Source organism: Martes martes, assembly GCF_963455335.1.
Source record: "Martes martes genome assembly, contig: scaffold_237, whole genome shotgun sequence".
Classification (NCBI taxonomy): Eukaryota; Metazoa; Chordata; class Mammalia; order Carnivora; family Mustelidae; genus Martes; species Martes martes.
Window position 1 is genome coordinate 53,987 of NW_027666695.1, and position 18,338 is coordinate 72,324.

At 40.4% G+C, this 18,338-nt stretch overlaps 1 protein-coding gene across 1 annotated transcript; it reads right to left on the reverse strand.

Moving 5' to 3' along the window:
* Positions 1 to 2,734: 2,734 nt before the first annotated feature.
* On the reverse strand, positions 2,735 to 3,694 carry LOC308337836 (olfactory receptor 10Q1-like; the record flags this gene model as incomplete). Its single annotated transcript, XM_080831375.1, has 1 exon — positions 2,735 to 3,694. One exon carries the CDS (start codon positions 3,692 to 3,694, stop codon positions 2,735 to 2,737), a length of 960 nt encoding a protein of 319 aa, XP_080687501.1.
* Between the last annotated feature and the right edge of the window lie 14,644 nt (positions 3,695 to 18,338).

Here is an 18,338-nt window from a genome sequence, read left to right on the forward strand (position 1 = left end):
GAATTCCTACATGGAAACACAACTCTCACCACTGTGGCTAACCTTTCCTTTCACGCACCGGTTGAGCCATAAGAAAGGAGTTGGAGAAATTCAGTGTGACAACATAGCAGTGATAAAGAGTTTAAGAAGACACAATGATGTTTTTAGCGAAGTTACTTGCAAGCAGCGTCATTTCAGGGAATGGAAGTGATTCCCATTTTGTATTGCATGTAGCGCAGTGTTTTTTTTTTTTTTAAGATTTTATTTATTTATTTGACAGACAGAGATCACAGGTAGGCAGAGAGGCAGGCAGAGAGAGAGGGGGGAAGCAGGCTCCCCACTGAGCAGAGAGACCTATGCGGGGCTCGATCCCAGGACCCTGAGATCATGACCTGAGCTGAAGGCAGAGGCTTTAACCCACTGAGCCATCCAGGCACCCTGTAGCGCGGTGTTTAATTAAAAAAATAAGAAGAAGAAGAAGAAGAAGAAGAAGAAAGGCAGAACTTCCATTCAGCTAAGATCTTTCCAGGAAGGTAACCAGGGGAGCCCAGAAATTCAGCGGACAGGACTCATCACCGCTCTAGAGCCTTCTTCCCGATAGAGTAACAGTTCACCTTCTTTTTGGATTCTAGGTTAATTTTCTCTATGATTTGTGACATTAAATAAAAATGAAAGGAGGTCAGGAAACATAGTCGGAAACTCTCCTCATGTTTGCATTCTGGACAATGCCTTGCACAGTGTATACATTTAATTGATTCATTCTGTCCTGATGTGGCTTTGCCTGCATAGGTTGATAAGCAACCTGCCAACCAGAGAGTTTTGCTCCCTTCCTCCAGCATTCAGTTGGAAGCAAAGGTGTTTCTAATACATTGTTAAACCCATGACTGTTTCCAGGATAATGAACACTTTGTAGGCCTTCTCGTTATCCCCATGTGAAATCAGTGTAAAAAGTTAAAAGCATCAGGGCACCTGGGTGGCTCAGTCCATTAAGTGACTGACTTCAGCTCAGGCCATGATCTCGGGGTCCTGGGATCCAGCCCCACACTGGGCTCAGTACTCAGTGGGGAGTCTACTTCTCCCTCTCCCTTCACCCCTCTCCCTGCTTGTGCTCTGTCTCTCCAATAAATAAATAAAATCTTAAAAAAGTTGAAAGCAACAAAAGCAGTAGTTTTGAAGAGAAGAAGTAATGAAAACATAAAGTGCATGCCTAGGAAAAATGTGAAATTTGGAGGATTGTGTTGTGATGGGAATTTATAGGCCAAATAAATTTATATGACCCTCAGATTCTTTTCAGAAATTATCATTTTTCTGCTTATGAGGGTAACACAGCCTCATTTTACAAAACATGGAAAAATGAATAGATTAATAAAGAAGAAACAATTACCCATAGTTCTACAGATCACGGATGAGAACCATGAACTTTCTGGTGTACTACTATTCATTATTCTGCACATGTATTTTTACAGCATTGGGATCCTGTTGTAAGTGGAGGTTTATACCTAGCTCTTATCACTTACTGTTAAATGATAAATGTAGCCCCTTATTATTAAATATTAATTTAAATACGATTTTAAGTACGATGGTATTCATGTGTCCAACATTGGAAGTGAGATTTTAATACCTTTTCATTTCATAAATACAAGGAGCCAGCTTATAGTTCCAGTTTCATTAGACTTAATTTTTTGAGGTTATGATTTTTAGAACAAGAATTATTGAAACAATGAAAAGAAACGCTTTTAGGCCTTTGGTATACTTAGCCCTATGGCATTTTGAAAGGTTATACCGGGTCCTTGATCAGTTTTTTATCCACTGGCGACACGCTCACTCTTCTGAGGTTGCTAACTAAAGTCAGCTTCATGGTCCGGATCCAGACCCTTGCCGGGCAGGTTATGGCCTCCCCCAGCTGTTCTGGAACAGGTCATTTCTGGTTAAGCCGTGTCCTCGTAGCCCTCTTCACCGCACTGTTCCTCAGGGTGTAAGTGAGAAGGTTGGGCAGCGTTAGCTGTGCAAAGCACAGAGGTTCTACAGAGCATTGGCCTGTGGTCCCGGCGCAGGTGCAGGAGGATGGAACCACCACCTGCCAGCGCGACCTGCGGCGGTGGCAGGACCAGTGGCGCCACCTGCTGAGCGGGTCTGCGAACAGCAGCCGTTAAGAAGGCACGGGGAGAGGTGAGGCAGGAGAGCAAAGCTGCCTGCAAGCCCACAGCCTGGATGGTCTATGCAGATGCAGCTTCCATCCCTCAGCACGGCTGGCGCACGGTGCGCGCTCAATGAATGCCAAGTCCTGACCGCTTCCTGGCACGGCGGGGTGAAAGGCAATGAAGGCAACCCGCTGGGAGGTTTGGAATGAAGGAAATTGATGCATTAAATAAGCTCCCGTTTGCCATGCACTCGTGTCTAAATCAACAATAAAATACATTGCTCTTAGGCCTACGCCTCTATGAAGGGATCTTAGCGTCATTGCCCCACCAGGAGGCAGGGCGTCTGAAGGTATGAGGCTGAGGGAGCAATTGCCATGACTGGGCTGTGAACCTTGAAAGCAGGGCCAGCGGACTCGAGTCCGCTTTGTCTGAATTTTCCAATCTTACTCAAAGCACTTCAAGGAAATGAGCGCTGACTGGGGACACAGGGACAAACGTGGCAAAAGAACTGCCAACTGCAAAGTGTGGGAAAGTAAGTGTTGTAATTCCGTGTTTGTTGTTTGGAGTTCATGGTCATGGCAACTGACAGACACCCACCCCAGGCCCCTTAGGCCTCAGCTGGCCTCAGAGGCTGCTTTACCGAGGACCGCATTCCTCAGGGCACCTTTGACATCCTTGTTCCTAAGGGTGTAAATCAGCGGGTTGAGTAGTGGGGTGACGAAGGTGTAGACCAGGGCGATGTGGCGGTCCTCGTCCTCGGAGGTGCTGGAGCGGGGGCGCAGGTAGACCAGGCTGCAACAGCCGTACTGCAGCAGGACCACGGTGAGGTGCGAGGAGCAGGTGGAGAAGGCCCGGCGGCGGCCCTCGGCGGAGCGGATGCGCAGGATGGCCGAGGCAATGAACACGTAGGAGACACAGATAAGCAGGAAAGGGACGGTCAGCACCAGGATGCCCACCACGTAGAGGACGGCCTGGTGCACGCGGATGTCAGCGCAGGCCAGACGCAGGACTGGGGGCACGTCACAGAGGAAGTGGTTGATTTCCCGGCGGTGTCCGCAGAAGGGCAGCGTGAAGATTAAGGCTGTGAGCTGCAGGGAGAGGAAGAGGGCCAGGCCCACCGCGCACACCACCATCTGGACGCACAGCCTCTGGGTCATGATGAGGGTGTAGTGCAGTGGGTGGCAGATGGCCACATAGCGATCGTATGCCATGACTGCCAAGAGAAAACAGTCAGTGCTGCCAAGGGTGACGAAAAAGAACATTTGCGCCCCACAGCCAGCCAGTGGAATGGGCTTCCGGGCCCCCCAAATGTTGGAAAGCATCAGAGGCACCACCACCGACGTGTAGCAGATTTCTAGGAAAGACAGGTTGCACAAGAAGAAGTACATCGGGGTGCGGAGCGAGCTGTGTGTGCACACCACCCTGATGATGGCTGTGTTGCCGCAGAGGATCAGCAAGTAGAGGAGGAGGAAGAGGAGGAAGAGGAGGACCTGGAATTCAGGGACGGTGGTGAACACGCGGAACACGAACTCAGTGGGGCCGGACTGGTTGAGGACGGGGCTCCTAGCAAACATTGTCACCTGCGAAGGACGAGCAGAAAGCGCGAATCTTCCTTTGCCTTTATTGTGGGAAGAAAAGCAAACATTTTAAATTCGATCTTTGATTTAGCATTTAGTCTCCACTTTCTGATTTCAGTGCTTGGGGTGAATTCACACACTAGAGGCTATGGCATATTTTTCCATGGAAATCTTCATAAATGGGATAGATACTCATCTATAGAAGGTTCTGGTGCCCAAGACATGCAGATATTCTTGGTGAAGCGTCTTTTTTTACTCTGGTATTTTACATCCAATGGACAAGGGCTAATTCTTTGCTTCTATTTAATCAAAGAGTTGTGTAGTTGTAGATATTTTCAAAATTAGACGAATGGATGTGTTGTTCACTTTTTGGGTAAGCATTCTTATAGAACTGTAATATACAGAGAAGTTCACAAATCCTGAGGCTACCGCTTGATTTTTTTTTTTTTTACACAGTAAATACACTGGTATAACCACGATCAAGATGAACAAATTGAAAAATTCCAGTAACCCTACTAGCATCTCTCCTGTTTCCTGTCTTTCTACCTCATAAAGGCAAAACTATTCTTTTTACTCTTGTCATGGCAGATTAGTTTATGTTTCAATTCATATGTGTAACTGGCTTCAACATTGTGTCTGCAAAGTTTATTCTTGCTGTTCGATGTACCAAGACTTTATTCTTTCTGTTGTTTTATAGTATTCCAGTTTATGGCTGAGCTATAATTTATACATGAATTCACTTCTCATCCAGTTATTTTGGGTCATATAAAACTGGGCAAGCACCTTTTATTCCAATCTTCCTGATATATACTTTTTATATATTTCCTTTCCTTTGCATATTTTTTCCTAAATTTGCAGTCATCGAACTAAACTTTTGGATTTGGACAGATTCACATAGAAAGGGACTGTATGGAGTAAGGAAAAATTAAGGTGGAGCTGCCCGAGATAAGAAAAGACAATGAGGGGACAAAAAATGCAATAATAAAATTGAAATAAATATTAGAACCCCAAGTGAATAAGAAAAGAGCTTTAAAAGCATCTGGGAGGGGAAAAGCATCTATAAATTAAACTCCTTCAGCTTACTACAACTTTTCAATATAAAACTCAAGAGATGATAAAATAATGTCTACAGTTTTAAGAAAAACAAATTGGTGTGAAAGAATTCTGTACCCAGGTTTCAGTGATTTATGTTCATAAGCAACAGACAGACTTTCTCAGACTTACAAGGTCTTAGGAAGTATGTCATTCTAAATATAGTGAAAACAATTCCTCAACAAAGACTCCTGGTTGCTGGGCAATTAATCAGCATACATAATCCAGGATTGGGGAAGTCATAATGTAAAAACTTGATTTGAGAATTAAATACCTATTTAACACTAAAGGATTAATGCAAATATTGTTAAAAGCCAAAAAAAATCCAAAGATAAGTCTTGATAACTTACATAATATAAAATGCAAGAAGTAAAATAATCCTGGCACATTTAGAACAATGGATTATAATTATCGGGAAATTGATAGGGAAGGATGGGAGAAATAATATAATCATGAAATAATTCCCTCAATCTGTATCAGGAAGGATTCAAGAACTATTTCCTTTAGCTATGACTAATCAGAGAAATACCTATTCAAACATATATTTCTGAGTGACGATCACCAGTAGAATAACACTCCGCATATCCATTCCAAATCCTCTGGTTTAAAAAGTAAATCTCATACAGAGAACAAAAGGCTCAAATGAAGGAAACTGTGAACAAGCATAAGATAAAATAGCTTAAATAAGAAAAGTAAATATTTAATTTCTGAAAACAGGTTTAAACGAAGTTTACGTTCTATTAAAGACAGAGTCTCATATTTACATAATAAATCTACCAAGAGCATGTACAGTGACACAGGAAAGCTAGCATTACTTTAGTGTCGCATTGTGTGTTTTGTGATCTAGCCAATGCAAGGAGACGGAAGTTAGACAGAAGTTAGATTTGACTATAACTGAAAACACAATAGAACCGATTGAAAACTTGGATCAATAAGATATTCATGGGAGTGGCTAGTTCCAAATGACATGTAGCGGAGGGTCTCTTAACTAATAATCTTCAATGAACTGCTGTATCAGATTAACCAAGCTCCTCATTCCCTCTGTTCAATGTACTAAATGATGCCCATGATGTACTGAACATAAGGGACCAGTAGCTCTTCTACAATGTCTGAGCATTCCTACACCTACATGTTGAGTTGTATGTCTACGTATTGGTGTGTTTTCTCTCAAATGAACTTACATCATTTGTATCATGTTGTAATTATGTAATTTTATTAAGTATTACAAAAATCTAATAAGTTGTTATAGAAATATAAGTGATGAAAATTAACAATTGAATGCTTGATAATTGCAAGTTGCTTAAAATTTTTGTGGAATAACGTGTGAGTGGGACCACAAAGGAAGATGGGGAGGGAAATTTGGGATAATTTAATATTCGTATTTGACATGGGTCTAAATGTCCACTCTGTTGTCACAAAAGCTAAATCTGGCATTAATATGTGATATTTGAGAAGAAAGGCTTTGATTTCAGGTGATACAAATTCAAAGCCCTTGGCTTTATATCAAAAGGTTAATGAATAAGTGCCCATTGGAAGATTTTAAGTTAAAGCAAAATGATTAAGGTAAGTACGTAGTTCATGGTTTGGATGTTAGGGTTCTCTCTTTCTATGAGTGTTGGTTACAAAGTACCCTTCCCTCAAAAAACCACCAAAATGAATGGGTGGATAAAAAATAATACAGCAGTGAATATACCTAAGAAGTAACAGACAGGAACTTCTTGAAGAAAACTGCGAGGGTTGGCACCAATATGCCTCGATGGAAAAAGCCAACATTTCAGCGTTAATTGGCTTGAAGTACAATGTGATTTCTGTGTAATTCCTATCAAAATCCCTGGAGGAATAAACAAGGGAATGTTAACAAAATAAAGAGTGCTGCAATAGAACAAAATTTACATCATGAGTCATTAAAATATATCGCCAATGATTCTATGTTATAAAATATATCCTATGTTCTATCATAAATAAAAATGGTATTCATAGAGCAGTAGAACTGCAGCATACTGGAACACAAGGAACCATTAATAGTAGCCAAGTAACACTTATTGGGTCCAGCATTAATTTATGCACTTTATATTTTTAAAAAATAATTAAATTAAATTTCTGTGTGTGTGTTCCAAAATTCATTGTTTATGCCTCATACCCAGTGCTCCATGCAATATGTGCCCTCCTTAATACCCACTACCAGGTTCACCCAACTCCCTATTCTCCTCCCCTCCCAAACCCTCAGTTGCCCTTTACATTTCTTAATTCATCTCCTAATAGACCTCTAAAAAAGGACTCTTACATCTGCTTTATGGATGAGAAAATTGAGGCACAGAGAGGGTAAGTAACTTGCCCAAAGTCACACAGCTAGTAGCTGTTGGAATAAGAATTTAAACATGATCTGGCTCTAGAGTCTCTCGTCTTAATCACTGTTATACTACTTCTGTCTATTATGTGCATCAGTTTTATCATCCGTAAAATGTATCTGAAAATACATGTACTTACTTCTCAGGTTGTTGTGAGACTCAAATGAATTATTTTATAAAAGCACTTAGAACGGTCCAGGTGCAGAGTACACATTCAATGTATATTCAGTGTTGTCATTATTCAAATCAATTAGAGAGGACCAATTTCCTAATATGGGCTTATGGCAACGGGCAAATCATTTAAAAAATGAACTTCCTAATGCATTACACATCAAAATTTATTTCTGATGGACTTGAGGGTCAAATATTTTAAAAACAGGAAGAAAACTACAAATGATTTACAAGAAAATGAGCAGAATCCATAAAAGTATTATGGATATTTTGACAGAATAAAAATGTAAAAGATCCATGGGTCAAAAATGCAATAAGCAAACTGAATAGGAGATGAAATTTTATATAATCCGCCAAAAATAAACTCCTCATTAGAAAAACACATAGAGGATCCGAACAGGCAATTCAAAAAAGAAATATGCTAATAATGAAAAACATGCAAATTCAACTTAATTAGTATTCAAATAAATATACAATGAAACAAAATCAGATAGTATTTTCTACTTACAAACTGACAGTGGTGGAACAAAAGATAATCCCTGCTGTTGTTAAAGTTGTAAGGAGAGACACATCCCCAAATATTGCTAGTGGACGTGTAAGGTGCTGGAAGAATTGGTGACGTGCAATCTGGCAATATGTAAGAGAAGACTTAATAGATGCATGCACTTTGCTTCAGCAATATAACTTCAAGGAATTTATTCTTATAAACTAGCCACGAGTCCATGCATAAAATTATGACAGTTTTCTGTATCATGGTGAAAAACTGTATCAACCAAAATATCGGTAATAGGAAAATGCTTAAATTAATTGTGGCATGTCTATATGATGGGACAAGCAATCATTTGAAAACAATGTTGCAGAAAGATAATAAGATCAGGAAGGCTCATAAAAAAACAGATCGAAAAAAAGCATTACATTATGATTCCATTAGAAATAATGATACCTGTTCATAAAAATATAAAAGAACATTTTTGAAAGTATTAATAGCAAATATTGCAGAGTGAAAGGGAATCTTTTTCTGACTTATGCTTTTCTGTATTTACAAATTTTACACTGAACATGTGCAATTTGGCAATCATATAGTAAATTAACATATTTCCTTTATTCATTGGTGTTTCAACGTGGTGTTGGGAAGGAAAGCTGGTGGTGTCAATCACATGGAGTTTTGTAGTCAGTTAGACCTGGTTTTGAAATATAGTCCCCTTGTTTGGTAATTTAATTTTATGTTAATTATGTAAGCTTTGGTTCTCTAATGTGTGCTTGGGGATGCGACTATGGAGGCTTACATGGAATTTATGAAGATTAAATGCTTCAAATATATAATGTGTTTGGGACAGAACAAGTGTCCAATGACTGTAACTGCCCTCCCCTCTCTTTTCTCACAATGGTGAGTTTCCCTTGGATATTTACCCTTTGGTTCTTATCTCTTCTGGGGCTGATAGTGAGGTTCCTCTAGAGCTGAGTCTTTTCAGGCCTTGCAGTTGCTGTGCTAAACATTGAATAACAAAAAGAGTAACAGAGAAAATAGGGAAAAATAAAACAAAATGAAAAAGAGATTTCAGTAAAATATGTGTTTTTTAAGATTTTATTTTTCTGTTTGTCAGAGAGAGAGAGAGAGAGACCACAAGCAGGGGGAGCAGCAGGTAGAGAGAGAGGGAGAAGCAGGCTCCCCGCTAAGCAAGGAACCTGACATGGGACTCGATCCCAGGACCCTGCGATCACGACCTGAGCCAAAGGCAGACTCTTAACTGACTGAGCCACCCTGGCATCTGTCAGTAAAATAGCTTTAATTATATATAGTGGAAACCACATAAGGAAGATCTGGATTCAGGAGAACATTTAAAGACGGTTCTATCTTATTAACATGAGAGACTATGTACTCTGAAAAACAACCTGAGGATTTTGAAGGGGCAGGGGGTGGGAGGTTGGGGGAACCAGGTGGTGGGTATTAGGGAGGGCACAGATTGCATGGAGCACTGGGTGTGGTGCAAAAACAATGAATACTGTTACGCTGAAAATAAAAACGACATGAACATCAAATGAACAGCACTGTACTTAATAGGAACATCCAAGATTTGGTGCAAAACATAATTTGGAGATAAAGCAAGACATGTGGTTTGGAGAGTGATGTGTGCCAGGGCAAGTCACTATAGAGTGATCTCCAGGAAGAACTCACACACTTACCCAAGGTGGGACTATAGCCTATTGAAAAACCAAACACATCAGAGTTTGTATTTACACATTAGAGATTTCCTCTCCAGTGTTCACTTTCAAAGGTTTTCCACTCTATTGTTCTCAGAAACCTCCCAACCCTGTTATGAACACTACTTGTGAATTCACTTGATTTCGGGTGCTTGTATTCCTTCCTTGGAGGAGCTGATACTTAAAGCACTCGACTCTGGGCAGCACTGGTGTGATAAACATTCCGGTCAGGGCCATATTTCAGCTCCACAAGGGCAAGAATGTCTGTTTTGTTCACCAGTATATCCCTATCACAACTGATCTGACGAACAAAATTGAATTATTTTGTAGTTAAATCTCATGCTCTTTATTTTTATTTATTTATTTTTAAAATATTTTATTTATCTATTTGATAGAGAGAGAGAAAGAGACAGCGAGAGAGGGAACACAAGCAGGGGGAGTGGGAGAGGGAGAAGCAGGCTTCCTGCTGAGCAGAGAGCCTGTGGTGGGGCTCCATCCTAGGACTTGGATCATGACCTGAGCTGAAGGCAGATGCTTAACAATTGAGCCACCCAGGCACCCTTGATGAACTAATTCTTTTTTTTTTTTAATTTTTTATTTCTTTTCAGCATAACAGTATTCGTTGTTTTTTCACCACACCCAGTGCTCCATGCAATCTGTGCCCTCCCTAATACCCACCACCTGGTTCCTCCAACCTCCCATCCCCTGCCCCTTCAAAACCCTGAACTAATTCTTAAACTGTGTTCCTTAGAATATGAGCTCTTCTGATGCTTCAGAAATGAGTTTTTATGAGCAAATTGAAAACATTCACACTTCCTCTCAAGATTTATAATGCATATTAGCACAATAAAGTTCTAGGATGTCCAATTGTAAAGCAAATAGCTTCAATTCACCTGAAAAATTTCCAACTATTTTTACCATTGAATACTGCCCCTCCCCCCACATAGCACCATTAAATTGTTTATGACTTAGGATTTAACAATGCTGCTTGAAAAAAGTAAGTTTCATGCTATACTCTTTAAGATAGCCCTATGGAAGCAATAGTGAAAAAAAAAAAAAGGAAAAGGCTCATCTCATTATGGGTTTACACTTATTAGGTATATGATGCTGAGCAGTTCCATCATTCATCAGAGTTACCTTCCTACATCTGTGCAAGTGGATAGTAAGACCCACTCTGATAACCCATTTTTTCCTGCAATTTAATGTTGATATATATGAATGTTCTTCCCCAATAGTAACACATTATAAGAATTTCTGTCTTTTACTATTATTTTTAAAAATAAAATCAACCAAAGGAATTAAGTCTCTTGAGATGCTCTCTTACCACTTTGAAATTTGCTCCGTTCCATCAGCCACTTCAGGAAATTCACTAAAGAGAAGGTTAACTTTCTTGCTGAGACATTGAGTTCCCACCATAGAAGGTAAAGGAGCTCTCCCAGAGAGCTCACTGACTCTTACAGGGTAAAGTGGAATGAAGACCCATGAACTTTGAGTTGCAGGATTTCCTGGAGAAGACTGTGGTGTATGATACCTCCATCAGATGAAAACAAAGAAGTGTCTCACATGCTAACATTCAGGAGAAGAGACACCACTTAGAAATTTACGCTCAAGATGGAGCAGGATGTGAGAGAGATATCCTTTGGAAGGATGATACTATGGAATAATCCTAATTCAAGTTCTGAATTTGAAGCCTGTCTCTTCCTTAATCATAGAAAATAGATTCTATTACAGCCACTCTGAGTCCAGTCTTGCCTGATTGAGTCAGATTGGTTAGTGTCCTTTATGAAATGTCTTTAAAATTAACGGGTCCCCAAAGAGGAGGAATTTCCCCAGTGGTTCCCCCTTAAACTGAACGATTCTAGAGGAAGAAATTGAGGAGAATTTCCCAGGTTGATCAACTAAGCAAGATGACTGGGCAAGTCTTCTATGTGGTCACTGTGGACAATGACACTCTGGGAGTTCCATAAGGGGATCCTCGTTCCTTTCCTGTACCCACCAGGGAACTTTCCAATATTGTGTTCTGGACAACGTCCCAGTGAGCATTGTTGAATGCACACGTTCTTTTCAGCCTGAGCTCAAGGTGCGTGTGCGATGCACAAATTCAGCACTAGCCTAGGCGTCTGGGGATCTGGAGTCGAGTTCTGGCTCTGCCGTGTGGTAGCTTGACCTTGGGCAAGTACTGAAGCTCTTATGTGGGTTCCTCATCTGGGGTGTCAGGTATGGTATTCAGGGGATATCAAGGATCCTTCTAGCTCTGAAATTCTATGAATGGTGGGTACCTTTTCCTTGAGAAGCAGAAAATTTATGAAGGATTTTTCCATAATCATTCCTTCCGACCTTTGGTTTCATTTTCTCTGGTCTTACCTGTTTTTGTTTCTTGATCAAGTTTTTTTCTCTGCTGACGCTTTTCTAGACATTAAAAAGTGTTTTTTTTGTTGTTGTTGTTCTTGTTGCTTTTAATATAGTTCTATTTCCAACTCTGCATTACCATGTTTTCTTCTTTGTTTCTCTCTTTCTACCTCCTTCCAGACTTCATGGACTTAAAACCTCATACCTTCTCATCATTGCTGTCATTAATTTTTAGCCATGTTCAGCCTTCTTGTTTTACGTCCATTAGCAATAGCAATTTTTTATTCCATATGTTAGAATATTTATTGAATTCTTGCTGTCAGCCAAGCCCTACTTTCAATGCTTGGGATATTTCAGAATACAAAGCAGACAACAATTTTTTTTTTCCCTTCAGAACTTTTTTTTTTTATTTCTTTTCAGCGTAACAGTATTCATTGTTTTTGCACCACACCCAGTGCTCCATGCAATCCATGCCCTCCTTAATACCCACCACCTGGCTCCCCCAACCTCCCACCCCCCTGCCCCTTCAAAACCCTCAGGTTGTTTTTCAAGGTCCATAGTCTCTCATGGTTCACCTTCCCTTCCAATTTCCCTCAACTCCCTTCTCCTCTCCATCTCTCTATGTCCTCCATGTTATTTGTTACACTCCACAAATAAGTGAAACCATATGATAATTGACTCTCTCTGCTTGACTTATTTCACTCAGCATAATCTCTTCCAGTCCCGTCCATGTTGCTACAAAAGTTGGGTATTCATCCTTTCTGATGGAGGCATAATACTCCATAGTGTAAATGGACCACATCTTCCTTATCCATTCGTCCATTGAAGGGCATCTTGGTTCTTTCTACAGTTTGGCTACTGTGGCCAATGTGAGCAGACAACAATTTTGTCCTCATAGAGATTGTGTTCTCAGAGGGAAGAAGACAGATCATATGCAATAAATAAGAACAAGCACATTTAATAATGTGTTGGAGGGCTTGGTGGTCTAGAAAAAAAGCAGAACAGGGAAAGGACAATGGGAGAGTGAGTGGAAGAGAGCAATGTCCTAGACAAGTCGTGTGCAGGGGCTACGTACTCGGTGTTCTGGGAAGGCCTGCAACTCATCTATGACTCATCAACTCATCTGAGAAATGAGGCACCAGCCAGGGGAAGAGAAGGGAAATCTTAAGGCAGAGGCAACTTCACATGAAAAGGTCTTTCCTGAAGCCAAAATAAGCAAATCAAATTCATCCACAATGGTCCAAAATATCTAGAGCCCATGTGAGTGAAGACAATTTGCCTTTTATATTCATGGCAATGGACAGTTAAGTCTTGCAACTGAATGGGTGGGTAAGTGCTCATGGAGGCTGTCTTCAGATGTGTTTTCCTTTTTTCTCCCACACAGATACATTTATTTGTTCAGATGAGCTCATTCCCACAAACATATTTTTACACTCTTGCAATAGTTCTATGTAACAGGTTATAAATGTCCCTTTCTTTCCTTCCCTCCTCCCTCCCTTCCTCCCTCACTCCCTTCCTTCCTTTCCTTTATTTCCTTTCCTTTCCTTTCCTTTCCTTTCCTTTCCTTTCCTTTCCTTTCCTCCCCTCCCCTCCCCTCCCCTTCCCTTCCCTTCCCTTTCTTTCTAAAAAGATTTATTCATTTATTTTAAAGAGAGAGAGAGTGTGTGCACAGAAGCGTGTGCCTGAAAGGAGGGCAGAGGGAGAGGGAGAGAGATAATCCTAAAGCAGACTCCTCGCTGAATGTGAAGCCTGACCTGGCCTTAATCCTAGGACCCTGAGTTCATGACCTGAGCTGAAATCAGGAGCCACCCAGGTGCCCCTAAATATCTTCCTTTTTAAATGTCATGTTCACTCTTATACTTTTTGTGATTACTCAGTAGTATTGATGTTCCACAGTTTATTAAACTCTTCTCTAATACTGGACATTTAATATATTTTTATTTTTATTTTTTACTACTTTAGATAAATATGTCATTAATTCAGGTGATCTCATTCCTTTAGTCATCCTATACACTTTCTTAGTGTCCCTATGCTCAATTTATACAGATATTTTCATATGATTTAGAAGGTAATTATGATGTATAATACACTTCAGATTTCTTAAGAGGATAAATTTCATGTTGTGTTCTTACCATAATAAATTTTTTTAGAACCACAATAAATATTTTTGAAGTGCAGCCAGAGTCTTTTTAAAATAATCAGGAAAAGTTCTATAGAAATCAGCTATGAAAAGTTCATGCATTATATTTGCCACCAATTAGATGGTAAGCTAAGTAACTCAAATATGATAAATATAATATCAATGATTTTACAGACTTACTTTGCCTTTCATTGATAAAGTCCCAGTTCCTGGAGTCCCAGAGAATCAGCCACGATGAGTTCATTACTACATGATCAAGCACACTCCACAGTAACTGCACTGACAAACTGGTCCAAGCTTAGTATCATGAAGTCTGCTGTGGTCTATGGCTCCAGTGTAGGGGTAAGAGCTAATAACACTGCTAATAATTTCTGTATGATTATCCTGTGCCAGGCAATTGTAGTCATTTTACGTATATAAAATTTTCAAAATGTTAAAACCATGGTATCAAGTGAGATTACTGCAAGAGTGAGCCCTGGGGGGCACTGGCATTTGGGTGTCAGGACAATAAAGAGAATCCAGCCAAGGAAAGTGAGGAGGATGGAAATAAGGACAGGGAGGTTTAATGATGTGTCACCCATGTGTTGATCATTGTGAATTTATGATGGTACCAACCACCTGATGTCTGATCTAGATATCCAAGATATATTTCAGATGCAAAATAGCTAAAACACAATTCTTGATTTTCTACATGGAATTTTATTTTCCCTTAGGATTTTCAATTTTTGTAAGTGGCACCTCATTATTCCACTTTTATAGGTCAAACAAATTTGGAGTCATCCTTCACTCCCCTCTTCCACTCACACCCCATGTCCAGTCTGTATGAAATTCTATCGGTTTTACCTTCAAAAGACATCCAAAATGTGATCACTTGCCTACATTGTTACAATAGATGTCTAACAAGATTCTGATCCTCTCCTCTTCCCTCTAAAATAGCAGATTTTCTACTCTGCATGCAGAGTGATTCACTTAAAATATAAGCCTGATAATGCCCTATTGTGCTCAGATCTCTTTGGGGGCCTTGCACCTTACTTAGGGTAAAATGGAAGTTCTTACTATGGTCTATAAATTGACTTTCTGTAATTTCTTATCTTATCTAGTGCCATATTTTATCTTATCTCCTACCATACCACCCTCTGTTGCTCTCTGTTTCACCCCATGTCTCAAGTAACACAGCCTCCTTGTTATTTGTTTCACTGGGTTCTGGGCACTGAGCAGTTACTGTTCTGGGGAGAGCACTAGATCATCTTTGATTAAATGTGTGGCCTCAGAAGCTATATTGCCTGGGTTTGAGCCTGGGCTATGCCTCTTACCATTGCTTCTTTCTTTCTTTCTTTCTTTCTTTCTTTCTTTCTTTCTTTCTTTTTTTCCTCTTCTTGAAACCTCAGATAGTAATATAAACTTTCTGTGCATTAGTTTCCTTATCTGTGAATTGGGGATAATAATGGTATTCCTCTCCTAAAGTTCTGGAAAGGATAAATGAACCAAACCATGTAAGTGGTCATGTAGGGTTCAGCTATCCTCATCACCATCATCATCACTATCATCCTCCTCCTCCAAGATAAAATGAAGCAAAAATGAAGATCTAAGACTTGCTAGCCTAGCTGCAAGTCATCGGTAGCTTCCACTTTATTAACTTTATTATTTTATTTTTTAAAAGATTTTATTTAATTGAGAGAGAGAGAGGGAGAGAGAGCACAGAGGGAGAGGGAGAAGCAGACCCCTTCCCTGAGTAGGGAGCCCAATGCAGGGCTTGACCCCAGGACCCGGGGATTATGAACTGAGGCAAAGGAAGATGCTTATGAGACAGGGCCACCCAGGTACCCCTGTAGCTTCTGCTTTCAATCTCTGGATCCACACACTGTGTGAAGAAGCTGGTGCAGGACTCCTGAATGGTGAAGCACCATGTGAAAAGAGAGTAAGGTGCAACCAACACCCAAAACATCTACAATGTGAATGAAGTAATCTTAGATAATTCAGTCCCAGGCAAATTCCCAGCTGAATGCAGCTATTTGTGACCCTAGCAAACACAGAACATGAGATCCATTCTGTTGAGCCCAGGAAAACCATACCAAATAATCGTGAAAACTAATAAATAGTTATTGTTTCAAACAACTAGATTTTGGAGCAGTTTGCTTTATATCAGTAATTAACTGATACTTTAGGTCAGTGGCATGGAAATTCAGTTTGCCTGTAGGTCTCACAGCTTCAGTCTTTACTAACAACTATAAGTTTTCTCTGTTTCATGTTTACAGGAAACTTAACAAAGCTTTTTTCTTTATTTTAAGAGTTAGTTAGTTTGTTTATTTATTTATTTATTTATGAGAGAGAACACATCGTCAAGCAGAGGGAAGGGCAGAAGGAGAGAGAGAGGGAAAGAGAGAGAGAGATATCTCAAGCCAATTCCCTGCTGAGTATGGAGGCTGATGTGTGTCTTGATCTCAGAACCCTGAGATCATGACCTGAGCCAAAAACAAGAGGTGGATGCTACTGTTTAAGCACCCCCTCTCAGTCTACAGTGTTCTGTTATAGTGTTCCAAATGGACTACAATATATGTATTCTGTTAAACATTTCTATAGGTTTAGGTAGAATGGGAAAAGTTTCCTTTAAAATCATTACATTCATTATTACTATAAAAATTACAAATTAAAATACAATTCCCCAATCTCAAAGTATCTTAAATGGCTTAAATTTTTGGTAAATCTCAAAAAGAAGGAATTCTCTGAGGTGAAATTGCCTTTCATTGTTATGCTAATCCCCTCAAGGCTGAAAGTGGTGTAGAACTAAAATGAACTCTACTTGAGGAGTTTAGCCGAACATTCCAAGGGAGCATAGAGAAGATGCTGGGGGAACCACTCATAACATCACCTGTGAAAATATTCTCTCCAATTCTTTTCCTTTATTTTACCTCTGTATACCCCAAATAATGACAGTACTAATAGTGGCAATAGTAAGACAATAATAATTGATATCATGTTTATAGGGCTTATTGTAAAACCTGTATTAATTCATTTGATCCTTAAATGATAGGTTTCTTTGCAATCTCCATTTGATTGAAAATAAAGTCAAGGCACAGAAGGTTTAAGTGATTTTTTAATTCCTTGTCACACAGGTAGAAAGAGGCAATCTAGGGCCTGTGCTGTTCCATAAACCTTTTTCATTGCCTATCTGTAAACTTGCCTGATAACCAGTGCTTTAATTATATAAGTAATTAGGGATTATTGACTGTACAATATCACTGATAAATGAATTTGTTACTGAGATGTTAGTTACTACCTAAAATGCTAGATGACATAGAGAATATTGAAAAACCCCATACAGCTGAGAAGATAATAAAATATTATTAGACAAACAGGAATTCTGTAAGGCAAATGAGCATGAAAGCTACTTTTACTCTTTCCAGAAAATAGAGCTTGGTTGGAGGATATGCATTGGGGGCAGAGGGTATGAACAATATTCTTTCATACATTAGTTGTTTAGCCCATACCTTATTATGCAGAAATTGGATTGTTAACATATTGTCATTTCTACACAAAATACTATATAAAAGGAAGGGGACAAGATGGCAGGGAAGTAGGAGGAGGTGCCGTTTCAACCTGTACCCTAAAGTGAGCTGATTACCTACCAAAGAACTCTGATCACCCATGAAATCAGCCTGAGATTAGAATTTTACACGTCTGGATCTCTATGGGGGCAGAAATTGCCAGTGGGCAGGTAAAGCAGAGTGGGAACATCGGACTAATATTGGAAGAGAAACAAAAGGGGGAGGGAGCCACTAGAAGCAGCCCATTGAAAAGTAATACCCCAATGGGAGAGTGCCCTGCATCTGGGGACCAGCATTAACTTGGAGTCTGGTTGAAAGCACTCAAAAAGAGCATAGGATCACAGGGGGAAATTGTGGGAATCGGGGCATTTAGGGACAGGGGCTTAAGTCCCCAGACCCAGGACAGCCACCCCCAGCGCTGAGCCAGAGAGAGTGCAGCGGAGAAACCAGGTCTTGGTCACTGAGCCGCGAGCGCGTCTAAGAGCATGTGGGGTCCAGCTCCCATGAGGGGCTGGGAACCTCACCAGCCAGCAGAAGCACAGACTTTTTACAGTCCCCATGCAAGCACCGCACCATGCTATCAGAGCCTGAGTCGCGTCCCACACCCTTCCCTGAGAGTGGTGTGCGCAGGCACCAGCCAGGAGTTCTCGGACCCGGAAAGACCAGGCACTCCCAGCCCAGGCCAGTGGGAAAATCTCAGTGTGCGATCGCTGCTTGGAACCTCTCTGGCGGTCCGGAGATGCCCAGACAGCCGCCGCTGTTGTGGTTTTGGGTACAAGCAGGAGTTCCTGTGT